The 25480-nt window shown below is 34.9% G+C and overlaps 2 protein-coding genes across 3 annotated transcripts in view; one reads left to right on the forward strand and one right to left on the reverse strand.

The window, feature by feature from the left end:
- PARPBP (PARP1 binding protein) overlaps window positions 1–25154 on the forward strand; it is a 41424-nt gene extending 16270 nt beyond the window's left edge. The window contains exons 6-10 of one of the 2 annotated variants that reach the window (XM_036401727.2): window positions 6597–6780; window positions 10912–11090; window positions 12291–12372; window positions 21049–21190; window positions 21828–25154. In XM_036401727.2, the coding sequence (XP_036257620.1) occupies window positions 6597–6780; window positions 10912–11090; window positions 12291–12372; window positions 21049–21190; window positions 21828–22162 (922 nt within the window). In that variant the 3' untranslated portion in view covers window positions 22163–25154. The remainder of the gene's footprint in view (window positions 1–6596; window positions 6781–10911; window positions 11091–12290; window positions 12373–21048; window positions 21191–21827) is intronic. The other variant, XM_054514985.1, reaches the window with a different exon arrangement.
- PMCH (pro-melanin concentrating hormone) lies at window positions 22510–23735 on the reverse strand. The gene is made up of 3 exons (XM_036401728.2): window positions 23484–23735; window positions 22788–22989; window positions 22510–22568 (listed from the first exon to the last, which is right to left on the reverse strand). Exons 1-3 carry the CDS (start codon window positions 23733–23735, stop codon window positions 22519–22521), a joined length of 504 nt encoding a protein of 167 aa, XP_036257621.1. The 3' UTR covers window positions 22510–22518.
- Window positions 25155–25480: the final 326 nt, after the last annotated feature.

Genomic DNA, 25480 nt, shown 5'->3' on the forward strand with positions numbered 1-25480 from the left:
GGGCCCAAAACTGGACACAGTATTCTAAATTTGGTCCAACGAGTGCTGATTAGAGAGGGATAATCACATTCCTCAGACTACTGGCTACGCTACTGTTGATGCAGCCAAGGATACTGTAGGCCTTCTTTGCTGCCAAGGCATGCTCCTGGCTTGCAGCTTGCTTGCTGAACATGCACCAAGGCTTTTTACACAGAGCTGCTCCCCAGCCTGTATCATTGCAAGGGGTTATTCCTTTCCAAGACTTTGCACGTCTTGTTGAATTTTATATGGTTCCTGTCAGCCTGTTCCTCTTGTCCGTTTAGGTATCTTTGCGTGGCAGCTCTGCCCTCAAGAGCATTGACTGTTCCATCCAATTTGGTGTCATCTGCAAACTTGATGAGCATGTTATTTTAGAGAGTCACTGCCAAAGATAATAGGAAAAAAAACAGGTTTCAGGATAGGCCCCTATGTTACTCCATTGTTACAACATGCTTGCTACCTTCTGAGCATGATGATCCAACCAGTTGTTAACTCCTCTACTTGTCCATCCATCCGACTGTAACATCAATACTCCTATGTTGAGAGTATTCCCTGACAGTATTGGTAAGCCTTGCTACAATCAAGGGAAATGGCACCCACCATTCTCCCCTGGTCTGCAAATCCAGTCATTTTGTTAAGGGGAAAAACAGATTGGTTAGGCATAATTTGCATTTGATAACTGTTTATAGTTACTGGCTGCCACCTAATCTTTCATATGCCCAGATATGTGTTCTTAGAAGACTTTGCATTATTTTCTCGAGGAACAAAGTGAGTCTGATGAACTTGTGGTCTCCCAGACTGTCCTTACAGGGTTTTTTAGGTGGTATTATTTTGGTTTTTTTTGCAATTATTTTCTTTTCTCCATTTGTCACCCTGGTCACCCTGACTTTTCAAAGATGATATAAGGTTCTCTTATGAGGGTGTTTGCCAGTTCTATTAAGGCTGTTGGATGCAATCCATTTGGTTCAATGTTCTTGAACATAGTACTGTCAAGTGAAGTCTGATTTGACATTTAACCACTGCTGGCAGCTCTTTTCTGAAAAATTACTCTAATCAGACTGTTGGTAAAGACTGAGGCAAAGAAGGCACAGAGTACTTCTGTTTTATCTGTGCCCACACTGTTACAAAATCTACCTTTCAGCAAAGGTCCCTCATTTTCTTTGTTCAGCAGGTGAAGCTCCTTTAACATTCCTTGTAATTGTCAACTTCAGCTGAGCTTTGGTTTTCCAGATAATCCCTAAATGCCCAGGTGATGTTTTTAAATCATTTGTAATCTGTCCCTTCTTCACCATTCTTTGTGAAGCCCTTTTGCATTCAAGCTCTGTCATCAGTTCACTGTTTAGCCAAGCTGGTCTGCTGATATTTCTGCATATTTTCCTAAGTGTTGTGATGGAATGGTCCTGTGCTCGTAATGTTATTATAGTGTAATATAATTTATGTTATTATGATTAATAACAGCTTGCCTGAGCGCCTTTGCCTTTTAGAACTTTCTCACAGGGAATTCAGTGGCTGCTCATCAAGACTTATTCTAGGAAGAATACTTGTTTACTTTTATAGCAACTTTGTCACCAGACTTGTGTAGCAAAGCTTGGGATGGAGAATATGAAGAGTCCTTCTAATTTCTTCCAATGAGCTGAACAAGAAATTTTAGCCAATACAGCAAAAGTAGCAGCAGCAAGATGGAAAAATATTCTGCAACAGGTTGCTTTTTTTGCTGTGTTTTTGTTATGGATATAATCTGAAGCTCCAAAGGCTCTAAGGAAGAGTCTTCATTTAATTTTGGTATCTGTCAGAAAATTAGATTAATAATCATATGCGCATTGCTGGAGGTGGAATTTTTGAGTACTGTGAGTGCTTTGATATAGTTTTTTTCCTTTACAGATATATTTAAAATCTATGATTTTATGTTGATAAACATAAAATCATATCTATGCTATGATTTGAAATCTTGAAATCTAAGTGAACATGAACTGCTAATTTTTTGAAAATTTATGCTTATAAGAAATAAGGCTTTAGATTTGCTTTAAAAGCACATCTACTGCTCTGTTAGAAATATTTGTATGGTATTTCTTCCTAGACACATTTTTTCCCATTCTTCTACCCAGGTAGATGGAGCTCTAGTTGGCATCTTTTTGCTTTGTGTTTGAGAATGGAATTACTGCTATAATATAGCAGTAATATTTCTATAGCTTTCTGTAGCTCTAAATAAAAAAATTGGAGAACTGAGCAGTTGTTGTCAAGTTTTAAGCATCTTTTAAATCCATAACAAGGAAAAAAGGCTGTGATCTCCTCCCACCCTATGATTACTGGGTGTTTGTGATTTCTTTTAAGATACTTGTTCCCACTACCTAAGTCAGATTGCTATATATTTGTCATCTATTTTTTACCTCTGTTGAAGTTGAATTGAATGAATGATAATGTTAACATTAGTATAATGGAATTTTGACATATTCTTTTCTGTTCTTGGAATAAATTTCAGGACTCTGTTCTGCTTTTTATCAGGTTTTGAATGTTGTCCATATCCTCAACAGTTTTTTCCTTGTTTTTGCTATTTTAAGCTTTTCCAAAAGAGATGTATTTTCAGAAAATAAATAAAAGTGCTCCTGCATCATAACTTTTCACACTATGGCCTGAGTTCTGCAGGGAGAGCTCTTGCCATTGTAATTTAGATTTTTGGTCAGCAGAGGAGCTTGTTTATATGACAAGCTCAGTAGGAACAAAACAGACAAAGTGTGCTATTAGTTTCTTATAAATTAGTTACTTCTACATAAGGAAAAATGGTTTGATAAGAAAAATGAGATAGAAAAAGATAAGGTTGGTACTCAGATGATGTAAGGCAAAAGGGGTTCTAGGGGGCACAAGATCTGTCAATATTTTTAGTAGAAGAAACTGGTGACAGAAGATCAGATTTGCCAGTGCCTGGGTACCAAGTGGAGTTTTTATATTGCACTATTTTTTTAAAAACTCTTTAGAAGCCCTGGTGCAAATAATGGATTTTTAACATATGATTCATTTTATCTATATGTAGACATTTGTTTTTCTCTAGCTATGAGACAGGTGAATTCTGCTTGAGCTGTCTACTGTTTTAGTGCTCAAAAAGCTGAAGAAGGTAAACCACTCCTTCTGTCAATTGGTCAAAAATAGTTTTGAATTTTCATGCTGATGGTCACATTTGGACTTGACTGGATACATTCATTTGACAATTGCCACTGTTCTACTGACTTCAGGCATCTGTGTTTAAACATTCTGTTGGATGGTGGAAGGTGGTTGTTTCTAAAGTGTTTGGGGTTTTCTTCCATTTATAATGACACTGGTGAATTTCCTTTGGTTATTTCTATCATAGAAAAAGAATTTGGTTTTCTGGTTGAGTTTTCTTTCAGTTCGTACCTTTTGAGCAAAGAAATGTTGCATGTGACTCTGAACAGAATCATATTACTAGCTTTTAAAAAAGTGTTCTTTTACAGCCTCTGCCATAGTGGCAACTGATGACAGTATTTGCTGACTGGATTTGATAAGAGTCCTCCTTCAGTTTAGACTGTGGATGGGATGATACTGAAGCACTTTATCCTAGAGTAGCTTATCTCAGTAACCTGTGATCTGAATGGAACATCACAGAAAACCTTTTAGCAGGAGCACTGACTAGAAGGGATAAGGTCTTTCCAATTGCCTTAGACAAATGGCATTGCTTTGTTTAATATATCAAGTTCATTCTTGAATTCAAATAGTTTTTTTGCTTCTCTTTCAGAATTAAAAAGAACAAAAGTTCTTTTTCTGCTGTAAAAATTATCTTAAGAGATGCCATGTAATTCCATATTTAAAACAAACCTTTGTGGTCCTTCTAACTGTTAGGAGCTGCAAAGTGGATAGCAGTTTCCAACTATATTTTATTCCTATAAAAATTTTTTTATATCAGATATTTTAAAGTTCATTCAAGTTCAACTGATCTTCTGAGTAATATAAATCTATGAAAGAGTAATAACAGAGCAATCTGTAATAGGGTGTCATCTTGGTAAAATAAACAAAACCCCAAACTCCCCAGGTGCTTTTTTACCACATTTTCCTTTTATCATCATGCTTTCAGTTAATCTTTTTGAACTTCACTAGAAACGGATCTAATAACTAGATTCACCATTTTATATCTATGAATATATATACACACAAATATATATATGTCCAATGACACAACACAACTTGTGTTCTGGTGTAAAATGGCATAATCTGTGGCAGGGCATTTCAGTGCTAATCCACACACATTGAATCAGCATTTTATGTCTTGGCCTGTTGATATAAATTCTAGTTGAAGTATAAATAAACTTTTCCTTGCTCCAGTTAGTACTCTGTATATCTGATAGGAGACTGGAGCTCTTTCCTGGAAAAGAAGGAATATGGGGAGAAGAAGAGATTAAATGAACTTTGTTTCTACTAGCAAATATCTTTAGTTGGCATTGGGCAATACAGGCAAAAAAATAACCTTTCACAAAAATATTTTCTGTTTATTTTTTCCCATTGAAAATCTATGACTCTATAATTGAGTTACATGCAGAGCAAAGCATTTAAATTAAGGGCATGCTTATGTTAATTAACTGTGCTGGTGCCCAGTACTAGTTGTATAATAATATTTTTTTCTTCCAGGATACATATGGGTATAAATGTGTGGAAATAATAAATTTATTGCTTATTTACAAGTAAGTTCAACATATCTGTAGACAGAAATAACTGAACCAGGTTTTCACAGGGAATTTTAGTCAATCCCTTCACCTGCTCATTAGTCTTGAAGTTCTAGGTTTAGTTCTCATTTAATACAATACTTTTCTCATTTGAAGATATGATTTTGGAAAATATAAGTTTAGGAATGAGGAAAACAGATCAGTCTGGCAAGAATCATCAGGAGACTTGGCTGCAGTTCCTATATGCATCTCTGAAACAGAACTCTTCTTCAACATTTCTCTCCCCTTACCTCTTAACAACTTGCAGTGGATTTCTTTTCCCCTCCCTTTGAACTTTTAATTCTTGTGTGGTTGAATTGTGGGGTTTGGAGAAGTGGTACAATAGATTTTTTTATATTTTTTAAACTGTCGTTTCCAAGATCTGGATGGGTCTTGACATGCCTACAGAGAGACTGGACATGGTAATTTTTCTTCTGGCCAAGTGCATACACTGTGCTTAAATTTTTTCAAAGCATAAGTTTTTCTGTTTAATGAAGCCTGCAAATCTAATGTGAATTGTATAATCTTTAGTCTGTAAAGTTGAAGTTGAGAATTGTGTGGAAATATTTGGTATTTTCCTGTTTAAAAAAACCCAACAACAATTCCCCCCCAAAGTTTCATGTTAACATCAGGTTTTTCAAGTTATTTAGAGGAGTCTTTTTCAGCCAGAATAAGCCAAAACAGTAAGATCTCTGGCCCAGTTCCCTCCATGTATTTTAAGTGGAAAACATACAAACAAACTATTTTTCCTCTGACTCAATTCCTATTTTTATCTAGTTCTGCCCAATTATTTTGTATTTTATATGAATGTAAACATGAAGAGTTTTATTTGATGAAGGTTCTCCCAACTAGAATTCTAAAATTTATCTTCAGGATTTAATGTCTACAAAATACATCTTCATTTGCAGTTGCAAGGTCTCCTTTTAGGGCAAGCTGGCAGGACCATGAAGGAAACCAGTAAGTTGGGAGGAAGCTGAAAACTGAGTCATATCACTCTTGTCTATATGATCTGAAGTAATGAAGCCATTGCTTTGGGGTATTGACAGAACTGTCACTTGCAGCATCATAAATGTACTAATGTACATAAATGTACTAAAAATTCTACTGTAGGTGCCAATAACAGCTCAAAACAGCTCATTTCTGCTTTGATGTGAACTGCAAACCTTATTTAGGAAAAAAAGAAGCTTTGGGGAAGAGATGCATTATTATATAGGAGAGCTGAGTGGTTCTTGTAATGCTTTATTTTCTTTGCCCAAGACAAAGCAATGGTAGAACATAGATGCTGTTTTGTTTAGGTACTGGAAAAAACTGTTAAGCTTTTAACTCAAGGAGCTTATTCTCTTTTTCACAAAATCTTAATTAAAGTAGTCAGACACCTGTGCTGAAGAAAGAGATTAATGGAGTGTGCCTTTATAGCTAATAGGGAAGTTCATGTGGTCTAATCACTATCTATTTGAATAAAACTGAAAGAAGATTGGGATTTTGAAGCACCTTCACAAAGCACAGAAACTCAAATCTAATGGGATATTAAACAGGAATGCATATTTGAGTGCAAAATTTTGTTTACACTTAAGAGTTTGAGCAAAACTGTACATACTAGGTTTAAAGAAAGTACTTTTCTTGGAACCTCTAAGGAGACATTAGTTTTGTATTGCAGCTCAGAGTATTACTAAATGCTGAATTCATTACCTTATAATTATTTTTTTTCTAGCAAACTATTGTGTTAAACAATACATCTATGCTGCTGTTTGATTTTGAAAGATCAAAGCTGCTCTCTCTGATGAGCAGGGAAGGCTGGCCATGTTCAGCATTAATAGGTGTACTCAAGTGTTGCCAAGATTAACGTGGAAATGACCCTGTGCCTATTTTCAGAATCGCAGGGGGGCGAATTCTGTCAACAGTGAAGATGCATTTGATAAAAGGCCGAAGCAATGGGGATCCTTTCTGTCAGGCAGTAGAGGAAGCTGTACAAGACTTGGATTTGAAGATTAAAAATATTATCGATTCACAACAGGAAACCTCAACTGCTAGCACTACTGGAGTCAGTCCAGCACGGGTAATGGGACTTCTTTTGTTCTCTTTACTGTTTAGCTTTATAAGAAAGCAAAAATATTTTGCCTGTTTTGGTTTTTTTTTTTTTTTGTTACATTTTTAAAAGACTATCTATAGAGTATAATCTTTTTCCTAACTGTGTAAAAGTAGTCATTTCCGCTACGCTGTGATTTTAAACTTGTTGAAAGACTTATACTTGAGGATTACACTGTGGATATCAAAGAACTGATTTACATAAACTAAATTTCTTACCTTAAAATTGCAAGTAAAATACTCTACAAAGCTTAATTTGGTTGTGCAATTATTATAAATTTAGATACTTATTAGTGTCAGATTTGCCATTAATTTCAAAGCAGTAAATCTATAACAAATTTCCAAACAAAAGAACCTCATGAAAGTAGAATTAAGATTTGAGAACATGTATCAGTAATTTTTTATTAAAAATACACAGTTTTTAATTAGCACAGCATCAAGTATTTCAAAGGGTAAGGCCTTCAAAGTAAGGTTAAATATGTAAGAAATCTAAAGCATGGTAAAATGTGGAGTGGGAAGGGAATTAAAGCCCCAAACAATCATGTGTAAGCTTTTCTCTTTTAGTGTTTCAAGACAGTAATGAAACTATTAATGACTTTGTTTTCATGGAAGGAATCAGGATATTTAAAGTTGTGTATGTCAGGTGTTGAGGGCATAATACAAGATTTCTGCTTTGTGTTTCATGTACTGTGAATCTACTCAGGTTTAGATTATAATCGTTTTGTGATGAAAAAATCGCCCAACTTTAATTATTTTATTTTATATAATTGATGTATAAGATATCTAATGTCATTTGTTTTTCTAGCAAATTAAAAAAAATTATAGACATCTTCAATGTGTTTAGAATTGTTAGGATGCTTTGTTTTGTGAAGTCATTGTATTTATGCCATGGTAGCAAAAGATTTTGAACAAATTTTAATCAAACCTTCAGTATCCTTTTTCTTTTCTAAGACAGGTAAAACCAGCCAGACCCTATTGGCTAGTTAAGCTGGTTTAAATGTGTGTTTCCACTGAGTATGTTGGATATATATTTCATCCTCATTTTCCTGTTTGCTATGAATATTTGTTCAGTGTATTGCTGTGTTTCCCTTTCATGTCCTTCTATTTGTTTCTCTTTCCCATATGCGAAAATTATAACTATCATCAGGTCTGTCTTTATTTAGCTACTTGTGTTACCCACAAAATTTTAAAAATCATGTAGATCATTATAAGCCAGGTAAAAGCATTTTATTAAAACCTCATTCTTCAGAGAAATTCACTGTTGCTTTTCCAAAATATTTATTTCTTACTGTTCTCCAGAAATTCATAGTCTGATGACTCTGTAGGAATGTTTAGCAGTATCCTTGTTGAGGCAGAAAATGGCAAAGATAGTTGTATCCTGATGATGTGGGGAGGACCTGCAGTGGAGAAGTTCATGAAGGGCTGTATCCCCTGGGAGGTATTCCACATTGAGAAGAAGAGGAAGAGTGTAAGGAAGAAGCAGCAGAAGGGACAAAGTGTTAGGAACTGGCTGCAATCCTCATTCCCCATCCCCCTGTGCCATTTGAGGGAAGGAGGTAGAAATGTTAAGAAGAAAGGGATCCCATTATGATTAAATGTCAGTAAATTAGATTAATTTCATAAAGTCAAATCTCTTTTGTTTATGATGTGTAAGTGAAGGATCTGTCCTCATGTTACTCCCATCAGCCTTTTTCAAGATTTTTTCCACTTCCTATTCTGTTTAGGAGGAGGAAGGATAGAGCAGCTTGGTGAGCACCTGGCAGCTAACCAGGGTCAACCAGCACAGTCCTTTGTGGGGCCTGAGGAATTAGAGATAAGGACAGTAGTTGAGAGAGGTAATGGGCAAATGTGGACTGAACATTGGTAGAGAACAGACTAACTGTGGGGAAACTTATTTTTTTGTAATTGTGGAGGGATGAGGGGTAGAATGTGTGTAAATTGTTTGCCTTTGTCATCATCGTGTTTTTTTTTGTTGTGGGGAATTCTTTTGGTTGATTTAAGTGAAGACTGTGAAAATAGTGATGAATTTGTTTTTAACAATTATCCTTAAGCATATGATTCAGAGAGTTGAAGTGGAAAAGGAGCTTAGACAAATGCTAAATAGTGATACCAAATGGCATATTTTAGTGGAACTTGTTGTGGAGGAACCACTTGGTGTGGATGTTACTTAAACATATGGAGGGGTAGATTGCCTTTTGTATGGAAAGAGAAAGAAAAATTGAAAGTCCAATAAGTTTTCCAAATTAATTCAACCTCTATTGGAAATTAGAGCATCTGTATTGTTCTATTAAGATCTCAGGACAGCAAACATTGATGCTTTGTTCTGATTCTTACATAGAGCTTGGGGGTTTTGTTTTGATTTCACTTAATAAGAAAGCCCCCTGATGCTTTAGTTATTCAGAAAAAAACGATCTATATTCAGTTCAAGTTTTGGTTTGATGGAATGTTAGGCTTTTATTCCTATGCAAGAGATTAAATAATTTCTTTGAGTGCAAATTTAAAATATGATCTTAAGTGTAGAGGTGAAAATTATGCCTCCAATACCTCCTGCTAAGGCTTATTCCTCATAAAATGTACCTGAAAAGTGTAACTTCATTAGAAAAATATTTGCATTTCTCCTGGCAGTGACAGTTTTCTTCCATCATTGCTCAGTTTTCCTGCAAATACCTGGTTTATAAGAATCTAGAGCTCCAGGAGAAGTTATTACTTTATGCAGCAGGAAGAACTATTTTATGTTGAAGCCTGCATGAGTGACTAATAGGAATTATGATTTATTTCTTCCTAAGAAAATTACTACTGTAAATGAAGTCTGGCTGTAACTATTTTATTTTAAAAAATAATTTGATTCATGATTAGGCTTATTTATAAGCATGATTTTTTTTATCTTACAGAGATCTTTTTGTTGTCTTACCTAGAATTCTTATTTTGCCTTGGACTTTTGTCCATGGTCAGTACAGAGAATAAGCCTCTGGTGTTGTACTTGAGATTTCTGAAAGTTATTTCTATAGATGTTTTTTTTCTTTGTGTATTATCAGTCAAGATGATGCCAAGTTTGTACTCCTTGCATTAGGACAAATTCACAATGGTACACATGACATTTAATAAAAATCTATGTTATGGTGATGTAATGACTGAAGAGGTTCAGAATAAATTTTGAGGAAATTAAATGGTACTGAAATAGGCCAATTCTATAAAGCCAAGTAACAACCATTTCTGTAATTGCTATTTCTAGCTATTGATTATAACTTATAGTAGCTGACAGACATGTGTTGCTATGGTTTCTTGAAAGCTACATACACTAATTGATGTAATCAAATAGAGAGAAAAATAGAATTTGATCTTTTCAAGACTGTGTTTTAAAAGCAGTTAACTGATTAGATAAATGCAGTTCATTGCTTATCTTGCCCTTCAGAATAAAGTCAAAGTATTCAGTGTTTCTGTGTATTTGTAAGAGTGCCTATAGTTTTTAAATAACTACCACTGTGTATTAAGCCCTAAATTTCTCTGTGGAATTCCTAGTACCTTCAAAGAAAAATATAGCAACTTTCAAGATATTTTAAGTCCCACAGTGGCTATGGATTTCTCCATCTGTACTGCTGACTGTTGCGTTGAGCACTTCCAGATGCGGATTGATTTTTTCTTTAAGGAATTCTCTATTCTTGTGGAAAATCGTGGGGAATTCACTCAAACAACAGGAAATTATGCCACGTACCTCTGTTGTCAAATCTTGATGGAAATCTCACTTTTAACCAACTACTTTAGCAGATTGTTAGTCAGAGTGGTTGGACGTCACCAGAATGTGTTTGTGTACCAGAAAATAGAAGGTTCACTTCTGCTGCACAGTTTCAGCACAGGTTTATATATTTTTCTATGTGATTTGCTCATCAGTGTGTACATGTAGCTGTCAGTGATCTAAACTCCACTAACTACTTGGGATGAGAAAAATTTTCCCATGGAGAAATTCTGCATAAATTCCCCTTACTGCAAAAGGGAAGGAGGGCATTCTCACACCTTGTGCTGATGTAGATTGATTTTGGAGCCGAACTATTGGCCTGGCTTGATGAACTTTGCTGTTTTATGTTCCTTTTTCATTTACTTTCAGCCAAAATTGCATTCCATAAATCATGGCACTGCATATTGTGGCAGAGATACTGTAAAAGTCTTGCTAGTTCTTCTGGATGAAGAAGCTGTCAGTCCTCCTACCCAGAACAAAGCAGATCTGTTGTGTGACAATGAAAGCTTAAATTTGTGTGGCATCACCTCTGTTTTGACACTCTTCAGGTTAGTATTAGGAGGTTGCTTTTGTTGTGTTACTTTGTTTGTGCCTTTTTTTTTAAGGATCTGAGTCTAACAAAGCATTGATGTTACTTACACAAAGCAAATAACCAATGTGCAGTCTGCTGTGAGATTAGGCGTAAAGGGGAAGCAACTTTAGAACAGTTTCACGTTTTCGAAAGCTTTCTAAGTCTTCATTTGTATTTATTTTCAAGATAGTTCTGTAACATGGGTTTTTTGATATAGTACATTTCTGGGCTGCACAAACTCTATGAAGGACACTGGAAACCCATTTCTGTGGGCAGTGACAAGGAAACTCACCTATCCATGCACTGATGATTTATTTGGTCACAGGTCATGAGGAATCATCAGTTGTTGAAAAAACAGGATTTGGTTACAAAGAATCATTGGTTACAAAGAGGATTCATGAACCAGAACAATAGTGTAGACAGTAACATGATGGAGCTATTTTGAAGCTATGTATTTTGGCAATTAAAATAGGACAACCATTGCAAGGCTGGCAGAAATTTTGCACCACAGACAGGTAGAAATAAACAAAATAAAGAATAAGATAAACAAACCAAATTTTATTTATGAAAAATTGGACAAAATGAGCTAAATAAATAATGAATTATTGTTAAGAACCTGTCCTCATATGCACATTGATATGCCATGACCTTAAACAGAGAAGTAATTACTTACATATGCATAGGTTAGTTCTTATTTCAAGACAAAAAACTTCCCCTTTATATGCATCATTAATTTTTTTCATTATAGGCATCAAATTTTTTCCTTGATGTATGTAACTACTTGCATAGTGACATGTAAGAGAGTGGAAACATTTTGTGTGAAATATGTGGAAAACTATATTGAATGTCAACCAGATGCTATTCAGGAGGGTGTAAGTAGAATGCTGGCTTAGAGGATCATCACTAGCATTAAAAATAATAATAATATTGTGTCTGCAGAACTACAATATTGGAAACACACTGCAAAATGAGTACCAGAAATTGGAACTGTAGGTTTGGTTTCTTTGTGCTCTTTTGAGGTGTCACAGTGTATGCTGTTCCTTAAGAAAGTAGAAAATAAGGTAAAGCTTGGCGAGTAAAGGTATTTGCCTTTCTGTTTCTGAGGAACTTTGTATGGCAACAGTTTTTATTAATGAATTGCTTTTACATATCCTAAATACTTCTCTTTTTGATATAGATCTCCAGCACGATCCAGTGGCTCTTCTCCAAAACCTCTTAGACAACATATTCTGAAATCTATGGATAAAAAAGTAATTAAGGTACTCTGTAGGAATTGCTATGCAAATGTAGAGGCATTGTAATAATAGTGATAAAATAATAGTAGCAGTGTTACAATTCAGCCAGGTATCTGAGATTTTCATCCCATAGCTAAAGAAATGTAATTGTGATGAAACTGTGGAAGTGGCCCAACTAGAGCAGTATTGTAATATGAATAGAAATATCTAAAACTCCAGAAGAGAGAGGCTTTAAACTTAGAAGTACTTCTTAATGAAGATTTCTTAGTGAAGGTGTACTGAATTAATCTCTCTTCATTTACCTATCTGTGTATTTCAGGTCCATAGAAATAAACCAAGCTCTCTGAAAACAGAGATAAAACTGAATACAGGCACCTCATTTTAGTTCTGATAAAATAGATATTGAAAAAGTGTAATAGTGATGGTTTCATTGTGGTTTTTCTTTTGATGCTTTTTATTTGTACCAATCTGAGGACATTTCTATAACATTGTTTTGTGAACAATAAAATAAAGATGATAATGTTTGCTTTTGTAGATGAAAAGGAACTTTACAGGAGCACATTGGTATTGTAAGGGGCTCTAGTCAAAAAAACAATATTTCTGAAAATTGCTGTCTTTCAGTGCACTGCATTTTTACAAAGTATTTTTCCTTAAAATAGGCAAACTTGAATGTTGAGACTATGAATGGAGACAGAGCTTGTCTTCTGCAGTATTTCAACAGAAAGCTAAATAAAAGTAGTGGCATAATATTTTTTACAGACTTAGCCCTGACAATATGTAAAAACACAAATCTAATTAGTATGTTTGGAAGAGGTGTTCTAAGCCATCAGAACTGGTTCTAGAACAGCACCATGGAAGATATCTTTCACTGGACATTAGATAAACTTGGACACATAGTGCATATCTAAGAAGTAGAAAGACATCAAAATGAAAAGCACTGTCAGTATTTTCAGCATGCATTTTAAATGTGCTCCAACTTCATTCTGAGTCCTTTTTTGTGGGTTGGGTCAATGACGAGCATTTTGGATACATGCACTAATTAGGGTGAAATTTAGTTTAAAACTTAGAGGGAATTATGAAAAATTTATTAAGGATCTTTATGTAAACAACATTTAAATTGCAGCTTTACTCATCAAATAGCAAAAATGTCATGATGTTTGTATAAAATGTTGAAATACATAATTCTCTTAACTTAATGAAACTTTTGTAATTGGCTACATGAACAGTTGTGTTTAATATCAATGTGCAAAAATTATTATCTAAAAGTAATTACCTATCACATTTAAGACATTTTCTGGTTTGATATGTTTTTAACAGAAACAAGCAAAAATACGAGTCAACTAAAATGGTTGTTTCTGAACAACTAACGACTTTTATAACTAAGACTGACTTCTCTGCCATTCATTTTTGATTTCCACCCTCTCACATAAAATCCTACTTCTTTCTTAAAATGTTGATATTGCATTTTATTTTATTTTTTTTTCTCTCTCCAATGATTTCTACAGTTTCTTTTGCATGTTTCTACTCCTCCATATTCTAAGTCTGTATTTTTCTCTTCTCTTTCTGTACCTTCTTTGCGGCTGCACACGTCAACAAACAAAACTTCATGTATCAACAATACAGAGATTGAGTGACCTAAGTGTCCCTTTTGTCAAAATTGGGATCTTCTGTTAATTCTACACTATCCTGTGGATACTCAGCTCTTGATCTTGAGGTGGTAGGTCTGTCTTTCCTGGTGTATTTCTGTAACACTGAAGAAGATTTTTTACATGCTTTATTTTCACTCCATGGCATTTCTGGAATATTTTCCCCTATATCTACTCAAGCGTAATTTACTACGTGTTCATTTTACTTTTTGATGTGCTGCTGTATGTTTTTCTTGGACTTGATAGTTGCAACTTTAGCCCACGTTCATTCACCGAGATTACTGTTCAGAAGATTGTTACCAAAGTGATTAGACACTAGATGCCATCCTATTGTTTCTATCTCAGTCTGTTCCTTTAAGTTGTGGTACATATAAGCTACTTGTTTTAGCCTGTCTGAATCCACTTGTTATTTGATTTGCTCCTTTGGTCTGTCCTTGCTTATATTCAGCCTGCAGTACCAGTCTTTGTTGTTCATTTGTTAATTTTCATCTGAACCCTTTTAGCTTTTATACTGTTTCTTATGGCTGAAGGGATTTCCTTTAGATATCTGCAGAACTCATTATACTCCTTTCAAACCTTTTTCAGTACCTTTAAATCAACCTCTCCCCACATCTTAGTAGTGCTTTTTGTTGAGGTAAATGCCCATTACAGTGACTAATTTTAGTTCCTTTCACTGTGAATCCATATATTTCTTGTCGAGGATTGTGATGTCTCTTGGCAGAAATAAATTTTGCTCTGTACTTACTGTACAGCACCTAGCACAAAGAATTCCTTCTCCATAGCTGTAGATCTCAAGTGCTGTAGTAATATTTACCACCTTGTTACACTGAGTGTCAGTCTCCCTTATTATTCCATGCAAACATCTTGAAATGAGTACAGGTTGCTTGTTAAATTCACAGTTACAAATTTTGTTATGCATAGTGTATTCATGTCAGCAAATGATTCAGGAGATACTCAAAAAAAAATCTGGTAAGGGAGTAGCAATATAATGTTTCTTCTCAATATCTGTGATCCTTCAGAGAAGTTTCTTTTGCCATATGTGTGATGGTAACTTAAGTTCCAAAAGACTGCCCAAAATGTCTCTTTACCATGCTGCCTCTGATAGGTGTTAGGTGGTTAGCCTACAGTATAAGCTAAGGATGTCTTATTAGGACTTATCCCATAAAAGTTACCTTTTCAATGATATTTGAGAAGGGAAGAAAAACTCAGTAGTGGTGATTAGTTTGGTTGTATGCTGAGTCCCTATATCTAAATGAAGAAATTTAGGCAAATTTAGAAAGAAAAAAGAGAAATACCTTAATTAAAAATGAAATTTTAATGAAGCAAGAGATAAAATTTGTTTTGTTCTCTTTCCTTAAGAGGAACTGAGTTCTCAACTTCTGTGGAATTATGTGGAGGAATGCAGATTGATAATATTTAGACCTAGGGCACATCATCACTATGTGTTTTAATATCTAAAAATAAGGACAGTGGATAAAATAAACAGGTAGCTATGAACTGGAATTGGTGTTCAGAAATAAAATAAATCTTGTGGATGTTTCCATTGTGCCAAAACAAATTCTTGGCAACAGTGAATGACAAAGAAATATTTTTTGTCTTTCAATCCTCATTAAATACTGGAAGAAACACAGAAATACAACCTAACTATATTGGCATTTGTTGGGAAGCAAAGCTGTTGCTCTTATTGCTTGATGAGAAAGAAGTCTGTGGAAACAAGCATGTTGCATTGTTTCATTTCCTCTAGCAGAAGTAGGTAAGAATAAGAATATGAAACTTGGTTTTTCCTTTGGGAACCAATTTAGTTTCTAGTTTATCTGTTGTTTAAGTGAAATGTCTTCTAATGAATAGTATTTTGTAGAAGGAGTCTTTAATTCAGAAAGGTCTGTGGAACATGTATTGAGTTATGTCACTTGTCAGCTGTCCTTGTTATGTCACTTGTCTGCTTTATTGAAATACATAAGAAGCTTAATTGGACAGGAGAGAGTTGTTTTACCTGAAAAGGATTCATCCAGCCTTATGTCTGCTTTTTTGAATCATATTTCTATTTATGTGAAATGAGTAGAAACCTGTTGTTGACTAGTTTTTTTGTAGATTTCAATGGGTTATTAAAAGCTCTGGTTAGTGGTGTGAGAGGGGAATGAACAGGCTGTTAGAATAACCTGCTTTGTTTAGGTTGAGGAGCAACTTAGGACAACAAAAATGTTGCATAATAAGATTTTCATCTTTTTTTTGCACTGCAATATATTGAGACTTTCAAGTTGTAGGTGAAATCCTGTTCCTGAACTAATGGGATTGAGTGGAACTGAGAACTTCAGAACTGAGAACTGAAGAATCAAAGTTATTAGGCTGTAAGCATGCAATATATGAGAGTGCAACAGTTCTTTTTTTGTAAAGTTAAGATTGTTTTGGCCTTTTGATATATTGTTTTAGAAAGCCTGCTGCATTGTTAGCAGACTTACCCTGAAACAGCTGCAAGGACTTTCAGTAGTTTGGTGCGGTTTATTTCTTAATGTAACCGGAGACAACCTTTCCTATATGAGGCACTATTTCCCTCCAGTTGGGAACATGGCTGCAGATCTAGTTTTAAGAAGAATTTGTGGCTTAAGAACTCTAACAAATCTTGGCATGCTTGAAGCTCATTGTAATTTTACTGTGTATAGAAATCCTTCCAAGAAAAAAGCAAAAATCCTGGTCTGCCTTTCTCATGTGACTTTTTCATGTCTCTATAAAATGACTTAATATCTAGCTTCATGCACTGCTGTTATTTTTCATAGCTTAGTTCTCTAAATGCTGTTACTTGAGAGAATTGTTTTGCCTATTTGTGATTCCAGTACAAATAAACTGTGACTTGGAAAACTATTAACAGGAAGTAATCAAGAGTTTTTTTGTATGCCCACTGTAATTGTGAACAGAAGAGTCATAGTAATAGAGAAAACAATCTTCTTCAGGTAGTAGTCTCATCTATTGTTGCAAGAAATGTTTGTTTCCTTAGTGCAATGTAAGTATGGAGAACACCAAAGCTGATTGCTGGTTTAGCAGAGGAGGGAAGTAAATAGAATGAAAAGGTTACATGTTCAGCACAAAATCTGAGGAAAGACTTGGTGTCAGTTGATAAACCACATTTGTGTAGAAAATACCATTTTTATTTCTACAAGACCCCTAAACTACTTTGTTTAGTGTCCATAGCTGTGAGTTTTGTTTGAAAGCCACTAATGAGGTGATTTGGGGTTTATGTTCTCAAAACAGTAGCAGGTTATTTTGGGATAGCAAAAGGCTGGTACAATATCGTGCTAAAAAAAAATTGATTGTTGCAGTACAATAAAAGCCTTCTACTACCTGAGATATCAAGGATATTTTTTAATAACATGCCTTGGCTTGACAAAGATATAATTTATTATTTTGTTACTTGTCACTTTTTACTCCTTTCCCTTTTCCAACTTCCTCTTTCAACTTACCTTGAATATTTTTTTTCTCAAAGGACAAGGGTAAGGATGGAGAAAATAAATTTTCTTTCTATCTTTTTTTCCCTTCCTTTCTAGTTGTTTGGCTAGAAAATAAAAACATGTGTTTGTTGTTACTGATGTAGGTTTTCAAATTCTATTATGCCATTCCAGTGCATAAAAACCAAATCTCAACATTCTTAGTGACTAAATATTGGCAGTACTGTCTGTATGCAGATGCTGGAAGGAGATCTGGAACAGATTATAATCTAACTTTTAGAAATAAATAGAGCATGCACCATTAATATTTCACATAAAAGCAAATGTTTTATATGGGCATCTTGAACAACTGAAAGCTTTCTCTAGATACAGATGTTAAGGTGGGAGAATATACTACTTTGTCTGCTTATTAGGACTTCTAATTGACCTACCTGTGCTGAAACAGTTGTAAATTCTATCCTACTTTCTCCCAGCTGAAGAGTGGTAACAGTGAACCTTTTTTTCTGAAATGGAGCAGAACATTTCTTTGTATGGCGATAAGAGCAACATCTTTCTTGTGAAGAGGAGAAGAAATAGTAAGGCTGAGTTCATTGTGTGCCATTTTTGTGTGTGCTGAGTGTGTGCAGCTACTCTGCACACTGATCTCCCAACATTTTTTTCTCTCCCAGAGCTGTGGGTCATTGGCATGGTGCTCTTAAAACAGTGAATTTTAGGGAATTCAATATAAAAGAACTCTAAGGGCCTTTTTTCTATGAGCTTTTTTAAGCTGTTGACAGGTTTTATTGTGTGCTTCAAGTAAATTTTAGGTTGATCTTTCTTCTTAAAAACATTCCAGTGAAGCTCTACTTTCTAATTCAGCGATAGACTTGTGCTCCTTTGTGCTGCCTTCAGGCTGTTAAAATGTGCTTATTGCTACTTCAACCAATGTAATACAGTATGGAACTGTAGTATATTTCTTTATACTAGTGGATATATGTTCCTAGACTAGTTGAGAAGTTTGACTGCTTCAAAAAAGGTGTCTTACACTATATATACACCCTCTAGATTAGTTCTAGCATCCACAATCTGATTTGGTAGGGCTTTGTGTCCTGTTTGCAAATGCCTGACTGGTATGTGATGCAATAGACATATTTCAAGCTTCAGTGAAGTTGAAACACAGATGGGTTTATGTTGTGAGTTTTTCAGTGTTTGAGCTTGACTTCTGTCTATTGACTCCACATATTTTATCCCTACAAACTGAATCAGTGAACTGAAAGATGGGAGTGGTAAAAAGAAATGCTGTTGTTTATAAAAAAATAATTGCATTTATTGTTGGTTATAGAATGGGAACTGTCAGGCTTTCTTGCTCAAATTTTATGTTCTTCATGCTGTATTTATTATAGGTTAATCAACTTTGCAAAATTGTAGCTTATTTGCCTCTTGCAATATGAATGTGATAGAAAGCCGTTCAAGTTGTATAATTTTTGATGTGTGTCATTTACTGAACAATAATTGAGAATTGAGGAATTTGTAAAGGATTAAAATGAAGCTTTTTCAAGAACATATCAAGTACTGGAAAATATTTTTCATTAATATTACAGTAACCTGAAGCTGAAAGGAAATGGAAGTCCTGTATCTCCTTAATATTGTAATTGTACAATATGATGTTCACTAAATTTAGACAGCTGCTCTATCCTTCAAAACACATTCTGAAAAGAGTAAAATGACATATACAGTCTGTAGAGAGGAAGAGGCGGTGCAGACTCTGATCTCTACTCTCAAGTGGCCAGCAATAGGACACAAGGGAATGGCATGAAGCTTTTTGAGGGGTTTAGGTTGGAAATAAGGAAAAAGATGTTCACCTGAATGTTGATTGGGCACTAGAACAGGCTCCTCAGGGTAATGGTCGGACTTCCAAGCCTGACAGAATTCAAGTGTTTGGACAATGCTCTCTGGCATGTGGTGTGATTCTCAGGGTGTCCTGTGCAGGGCCAGGAGCTGTACTTGATGGTTCTTGTGGGTCCCTTCAAACTCAGCATATTCTATAATTCTACTTACAGTCAGTGAGATGAGGCATAATCTTGAAGCATACAAACCTTGTAAATGTCTTTGTATGTAGTCTTCTTTTGTGGTAAATATTTTAAAGTACAAAGTAGATTAACACTAGGAAGACATTTGAGTTTTTGAGAGTCAGGCTTGCTAGTTTGCCCTGTTAAATCTCCTTTTCTTTCCCAGTCTGTTATCTGGCCCAAATAAATTGCAGTCTGAGAGTGATAGACAACAGGGAAGACTTGGTCTTTTTGACTCTTGAAGGGAATACTGAGGATTAAAGTAAAACTATGTATGTCCAGGTGTATTGAACCAGAAAGAACAACTATATTTTGGTAAATAAATGAGGTATTTTTTTACCAAATTCTCAGTGTATTCACTTGGCCAACAGCAGTACCATGAAGAGATATCTGGGTTGCATCTCAGTGATAAATTCAAGTCTGTTACCCTATATGTAGGAAAGCAGGATCTGATCGAAAGTGGCATCAATTGTTACTGAATTTTGTGGATGACTTCCTCTGGGAAAGGAGGTTTCTGGGAACATTATTCTCTTTCTCTGTCTAAATCTGAGAATTTAAGTTAGAAGAAAAGTATATCTCTAAGGGTCAAATCTGAACTGCAAGGTTTAATCTTGCTTGTGCTAAGAAGAAGAGTAGACTTGCATAATGCAAACCTTTTAATCAGAAAAGTGTCTGTAAACCTCCTATTCAACAAATCACTCCTGCCATCTATTTATGTAGTAATATTTATTTTGTAACAGTGCTTATTACTTGTTCTTTTCCCTGATGCTTTTACTGAAGCACCTGTTCAGCTCAAATTGATTTAAATTTGCCTGTGCTTGGTGTGATGGAATTATTAGCTAAAAATCCAGTTGTATTGTAATTATCTGCTCTGTGCTATGTTTTTCAATATAATTCATATAATCCAGTGCACTTTCAAATGGAAGTGAGGGCAGAATTTGTCTTGCAGAACCTATACCATTTATGGTCAGTTGTACAGAAAATATAATGCTTGACCTGAAATTCTCAGCTGATGTGAAGCTGTAACTTAAGAATAAGCTGAGGAAATTTTACCTGGGACTTGAGCTAAATGGGTATGTTTTGGCAAATGAGGAGTTAGACATTGGCATTCAGTGGTGAAATGGCTTTGTTTTGTGAATAAATGGGATATCTGAAATAGTACTTGGTATTTTCATATAGAAGTACAGATGATGAGCTGCAGAAGTATGGAAATTGACTGTAGTAGCTGCAACACCTACTCAAAACAGCCCTATCAGAAGACAGGGCTAACTTAAGACAGAAAACTTTAATTTGAAGATCTAAGAGTTAATGTGTACCTTTCTGAAAGAGCTGAAAAAAATAGTTTTGAATTATTTTAGTACTTTTAATAGAATAATAAATGCTTATTCTTGAAAGCTCTTATGCTTTGTAAATTAATATCTAATTTTCCTCTTTAATGTGAGCATATCCATTTTTCTGGTATTTAATGTGAAAAGAATGGTAAAGCTCATTATTATACAAGTCTTGGCTGGTGTTGTCTTTCACTTTTTTAAATTATAGAAGCTAATAGCAGATTGGTATTTGCAGATGAAGCAATCTTCAATTAAATCCCAGTTTGCCTGTACATATAAAAATGATTTGAGTGAAATGAATGGTCAGCATTCCTGTGCAATTCCAACCTGCAAACATCCTGTACCAAATCAACATTTAAAAGCTGGAAAGCCCACAGGTAAGCTGTGGTAGGATTGAATAAATAAATGTGATGGGTAATACTTTAAATGCTATCCAAAAAGCCTTTAGTATAATTCAAATATTTTCAAGAAAAGGAACAAAAATGTTTCATTGTTCTCCATGTCTCATATGCCAGTTAAATCTTTTTGCAATCAAATTGTAGTGCCAATGCTTTGAAAATAGAAATGTTTGAAAAGTGTGTTGATGCTATCTTGCAATAAAAAAGTGATATATGTTGCATATATGACATATTTGTTCTTATTCTACAAAAGTAAGCCAAGTGCAATTTATATTTTTGCCATTAAAAGGGGGGAAAATTTGTTTTACTGCACTACAAGCTATATAATATATAAAATTTCTATGCCCTTTAACCCTCTCTTCCAATATCTTAAAGTTATAAATCCACTTCCCTAAGTTAGTTCTTACATGTTTTTGAGCAATATAATTTTAAATTGGCAATGGACTTACGAGCACATAGCAAATTTAATAGCAATGACAAGCATAGCTTTGTTTTATTGGTAATACATTATTTTTGATTAAAAAAAATAACATGGCAGTCCTTATAGAAAAAGGATGTGTGTTCCCAGGTAACTTTTTATTTCCTCACATATGTTTTTGATATTCTTACATGACAGAAGGTCCAAATTCATGTCTTGATGTACCAGGGCTTGGAACTATTTCTGAAAGTGTTCACCAGACTAGAAGTTATACAGAAATGGGAAAGCTGAGTTGTCAGCCAAGGAACAAGAGCTCTGAGAATGAACAGATGGATTTGAATAATGACAAAATAATCTGTGACAAGGAAAGTGAACCATCTTTGCAGAAAAATACTAAAAGACTTAAGACTTCAAGCAGCTCTAAGAAGGAATTGGACAGCAAAATTGGTGGAAAAAGAAAACAGACCAAAACTGCAAGTAAGAATAAGTTGATTGCTGGTCAGGCAAAATTAACTCGCTTTTTTCAACTCTAAGTTGTTTTTTTTCCACATACATGTATGTTGACAGATGTAAAATTTTGCAAGAAAACAGGTGAAATTTATGAATTACTTCCTTTCATATGTAAATAATTGAAAGTAGCTTGTATATTATAGTAGACAATTGCTTACAAGTCTGGATGATGCTGAAGTATTTTATTTTTTAATAACAGTACATTGTTAATGATTACACTGGTATTTTTGGTAATGAATTCTGTATCCCTCTACAATGCAATGGGAAATGATTTTTGGATGTGTATGCACAGTTACACTAAAACTCAGTAGCTCCAAATTACATTAAATTCAGAATAAAATGCTTAATCTTCAGAGAGGGTGGTGGGGATAAGTAGTTTTCACACTTGCCAACAAGGTCGATAGACTCTTCCCAGCATACACCTGAGGACTACAGGAGAGAAAAAGAGCTTGAAAGTTTAAATCATCAAAGAACCAGAATTCTTATGGCTTCTGGAAATATTAATTTAACAAATGCTCCCTCCCCCATGCAACAAATCATAACAGTCATGGAGTCTTTAAATGAATCTCTACCAAATTGCTATATTGACGTTGCAGTGTACTTTACCAGAGTGAAGTAATTTTCTGTGTAAAAATAAAATATATTTACTCTCAAAATCTCTTCTTCCAATAGGTAATTTAGCTGAATTTTCTTCATCTGTGGTCTCTCTTTCCTGTATTGACTCACTATTTTGAATTTCATTGTCAGCTGGAAAAGCTATGGCTCCCTTCAGTGCAGGATAAGGTAGTTGCTTTCTTCCCAAGTTGATTGGCATAACATGATTGAAGAAATCATGCCTGGAACCTCTGTCCTGTTTTGAGGGAAGACAAGAGGTTTATCTTTATTTTGTTTCTTATGTTCCAACAGCGCAGTTATTTTATGTTTCAAAATCATACCTTAATAGTAATGACCTGTATTGCATCCTCGGCCAAAATGGTGTAATGGACATAATTAAATAATGAGTCCCACGTTTGGCAAAGTTAAAAACCTGTTGCTGCATATAGGGACATCATCAAAAATACATATAGGTTTCTTCTTATCCCTACCCCCCCACCCCCAACCCCCATCCTCCAAGTTTTGGCTGCTGTCTGTGAAAATCAGATTTAATTCAACTGTCCAAGTTACACATTTAGAATCTTGGCATTAGATATATAGAATTGAATTTTTTTTCTTGACTATGTTATGTTGAACTGGTATTTTTATATAATTACCTGGTCATTGATTTAAATTGTTGCACTTGTTTTCTAAAGGGGTATAAATGAATTTCAATTTTACAATTAAGCCAAAATTTAAAACTGAACTCACCAAAAACTTCGTGTTTCCAGCATTCTTATCATTGAAGACACTGCTGTCTTCAGTATTGTGGTACTTCAGCAAAGGTATAGCTCCTCTGTTCATACCTTTATCTCCATTTTGTAGAGTTTTTCCTAGATTTAATGCAGCAAGCAACATATCTTCATCCTCTACCTCTTGCAGAGACTTTGAAACAGAGAGTAGAAAACCTTGAGAAAAAAGAGAGAGAAGGGAGAGAATTAGGATATATGATGAGATGCACATTTTTTAGTTATTTAACGCTTGCATATAGGTTTGCACTTCTCAAATTCTAAGAAATCTTTTCCAGAGGTAAATAATTATGTTTTCCATTTCTGGAATGGCACACTTTATATATTTTACAGGTTGAATGGAAACTACTTCAATGGCTGATGAGTTCATGCTTTTAAAATGACTCATATCAAGGAGTAACCTTTTCTATAATCCTCCTAATCCCATCTGTTTAGAACTAAAACATTTCTTTGTCATACCTAATTTGTTTCTTTGTATGTTTTTAGAACAGATTAGTTTCTTTTGGTGGATCAATATGACAAAGTTCACAGAAAAAATGATGTCCATTGGAGTTGTTTATAAAGCCTTACCTCTGGTTAAGGCAATTTAAGAAGAGGAACTAATCTACATAAGTAAAAGGGATTGTTTGATGCATCATAGTTGTGAAACTGGATTCACAGAAGAGCTGAAATTCTGGAAATTTGATGATGGCTGAGACTGCTACCATGTTAAAGTTGAAATAATTAATTTGTATTTTGATGTCTGTTATGTCAGGTTGCATTATACCAAAGAGCTAATGGCTAGAAATATTTATTTGTACCTAATTAACTATGTTTGTGTTTTCTTACTGAAAGTGGACCTTTCTCTGCTACAAATATAGTCAAATATGCTTGCTAAGAATTTCAAGAGAAAACTTCAGTTTTTCATTTAAAATGTCTTTGAAATGTATTTTTTATGCTGTGGAAGAAAATATAAATGTTTCTGCATACTACTGTTGCATTGTTGTTGTGTGGGGCTGGTTTTTTTTTGTTGTTGTTGGCTGTTTTTGTTTGGCTTGGGGTTTTTTGCCTTATCTGGAAAGCAAATAGGGCCAGCTGAAATTTAGCTAATCTGTTAATGCTGGTGATAGAAACCACACATTCATTGGCCGTGTACCTCTTAGCCAGTGCTTCATGTTTCATCCTTTAGCTTAGTGCAGGGGACCATGCTGCTATTCAAGGCAAAGCACCAGGAAATTGGCCACTATTCCCTGCTGAACTTCCTGGAAAAGTACCTGCCTTGCCAAAGTAACTTTTTGATAAGACATTTCATGGGAAAATACGTCATGCCAGACTAAGCAGATTTTGACTAAGAAACATTTTTGGTGTACCCTCTTTTCTCCAAATGAGAAAAGTTCATTTCTAGGCAAAGCATCTCTCACAAGCAGAATTGTTGCTTCTCATTATTTTCATTTTCTTGCTATGGAGCCTGTACTTGCCTGTGGCTAATTGAAGTGTTTTCTTTCCTTTGACTTTAACTGTCTGGCTACAGAGGAGACAAATTTGAGAGCTGATCGTATGTGGTTTAATACTTATCCAATAATTTTTATTTTTCCCTCACGTTAAGTATTTGTACAGTTTTGTTCAATTAATAAAGCAGAAGCCATGTATGCTTTCTTGCAGGTACTTTTCATTTAACTCAGCCTTGACAGAACAGGAGTGCTTTGGAGCTGTGGTGGCAGCAAGCTGTTCTTTTTCATATGTTGGTATACCAATTAAGAGTTGGAAAACAAGCTATCAGCCCAGTAATTGTGTAGATGGCAGGAGCTTCTGCTCCTCTGGAGCTCTTCTGACACCCACAGGTGTGCAGCATCTCACACGGGGCTCACTTTCTAATGCTTCTGTCATTTAATACAAAGCACAGCTCCAAGGAGTACAACTGACCTGGATCATTCAGGTTGTCTGTCTACAGTGTCTGGCTGGTTTTCTACTGTGAGACAC

Source organism: Molothrus ater, chromosome 5 (assembly GCF_012460135.2).
Source record: "Molothrus ater isolate BHLD 08-10-18 breed brown headed cowbird chromosome 5, BPBGC_Mater_1.1, whole genome shotgun sequence".
NCBI lineage: Eukaryota > Metazoa > Chordata > Aves > Passeriformes > Icteridae > Molothrus > Molothrus ater.

Coding starts and splice junctions, on each gene's coding strand:
- PMCH (XM_036401728.2), bottom strand. CDS start 23,735: ATGTGCATCTCATCATATATCCTAATTCTCTCCCTTCTCTCTCTTTTT. Junction 22,990..23,483: donor CTGGAAACACGAAGTTTTTG/GTGAGTTCAGTT, acceptor CCCTCAAAACAG/GACAGAGGTTCCAGGCATGA. Junction 22,569..22,787: donor TGGAAGAAGAGATTTTGAGA/GTAAATATATTT, acceptor TCTCTCCTGTAG/TCCTCAGGTGTATGCTGGGA.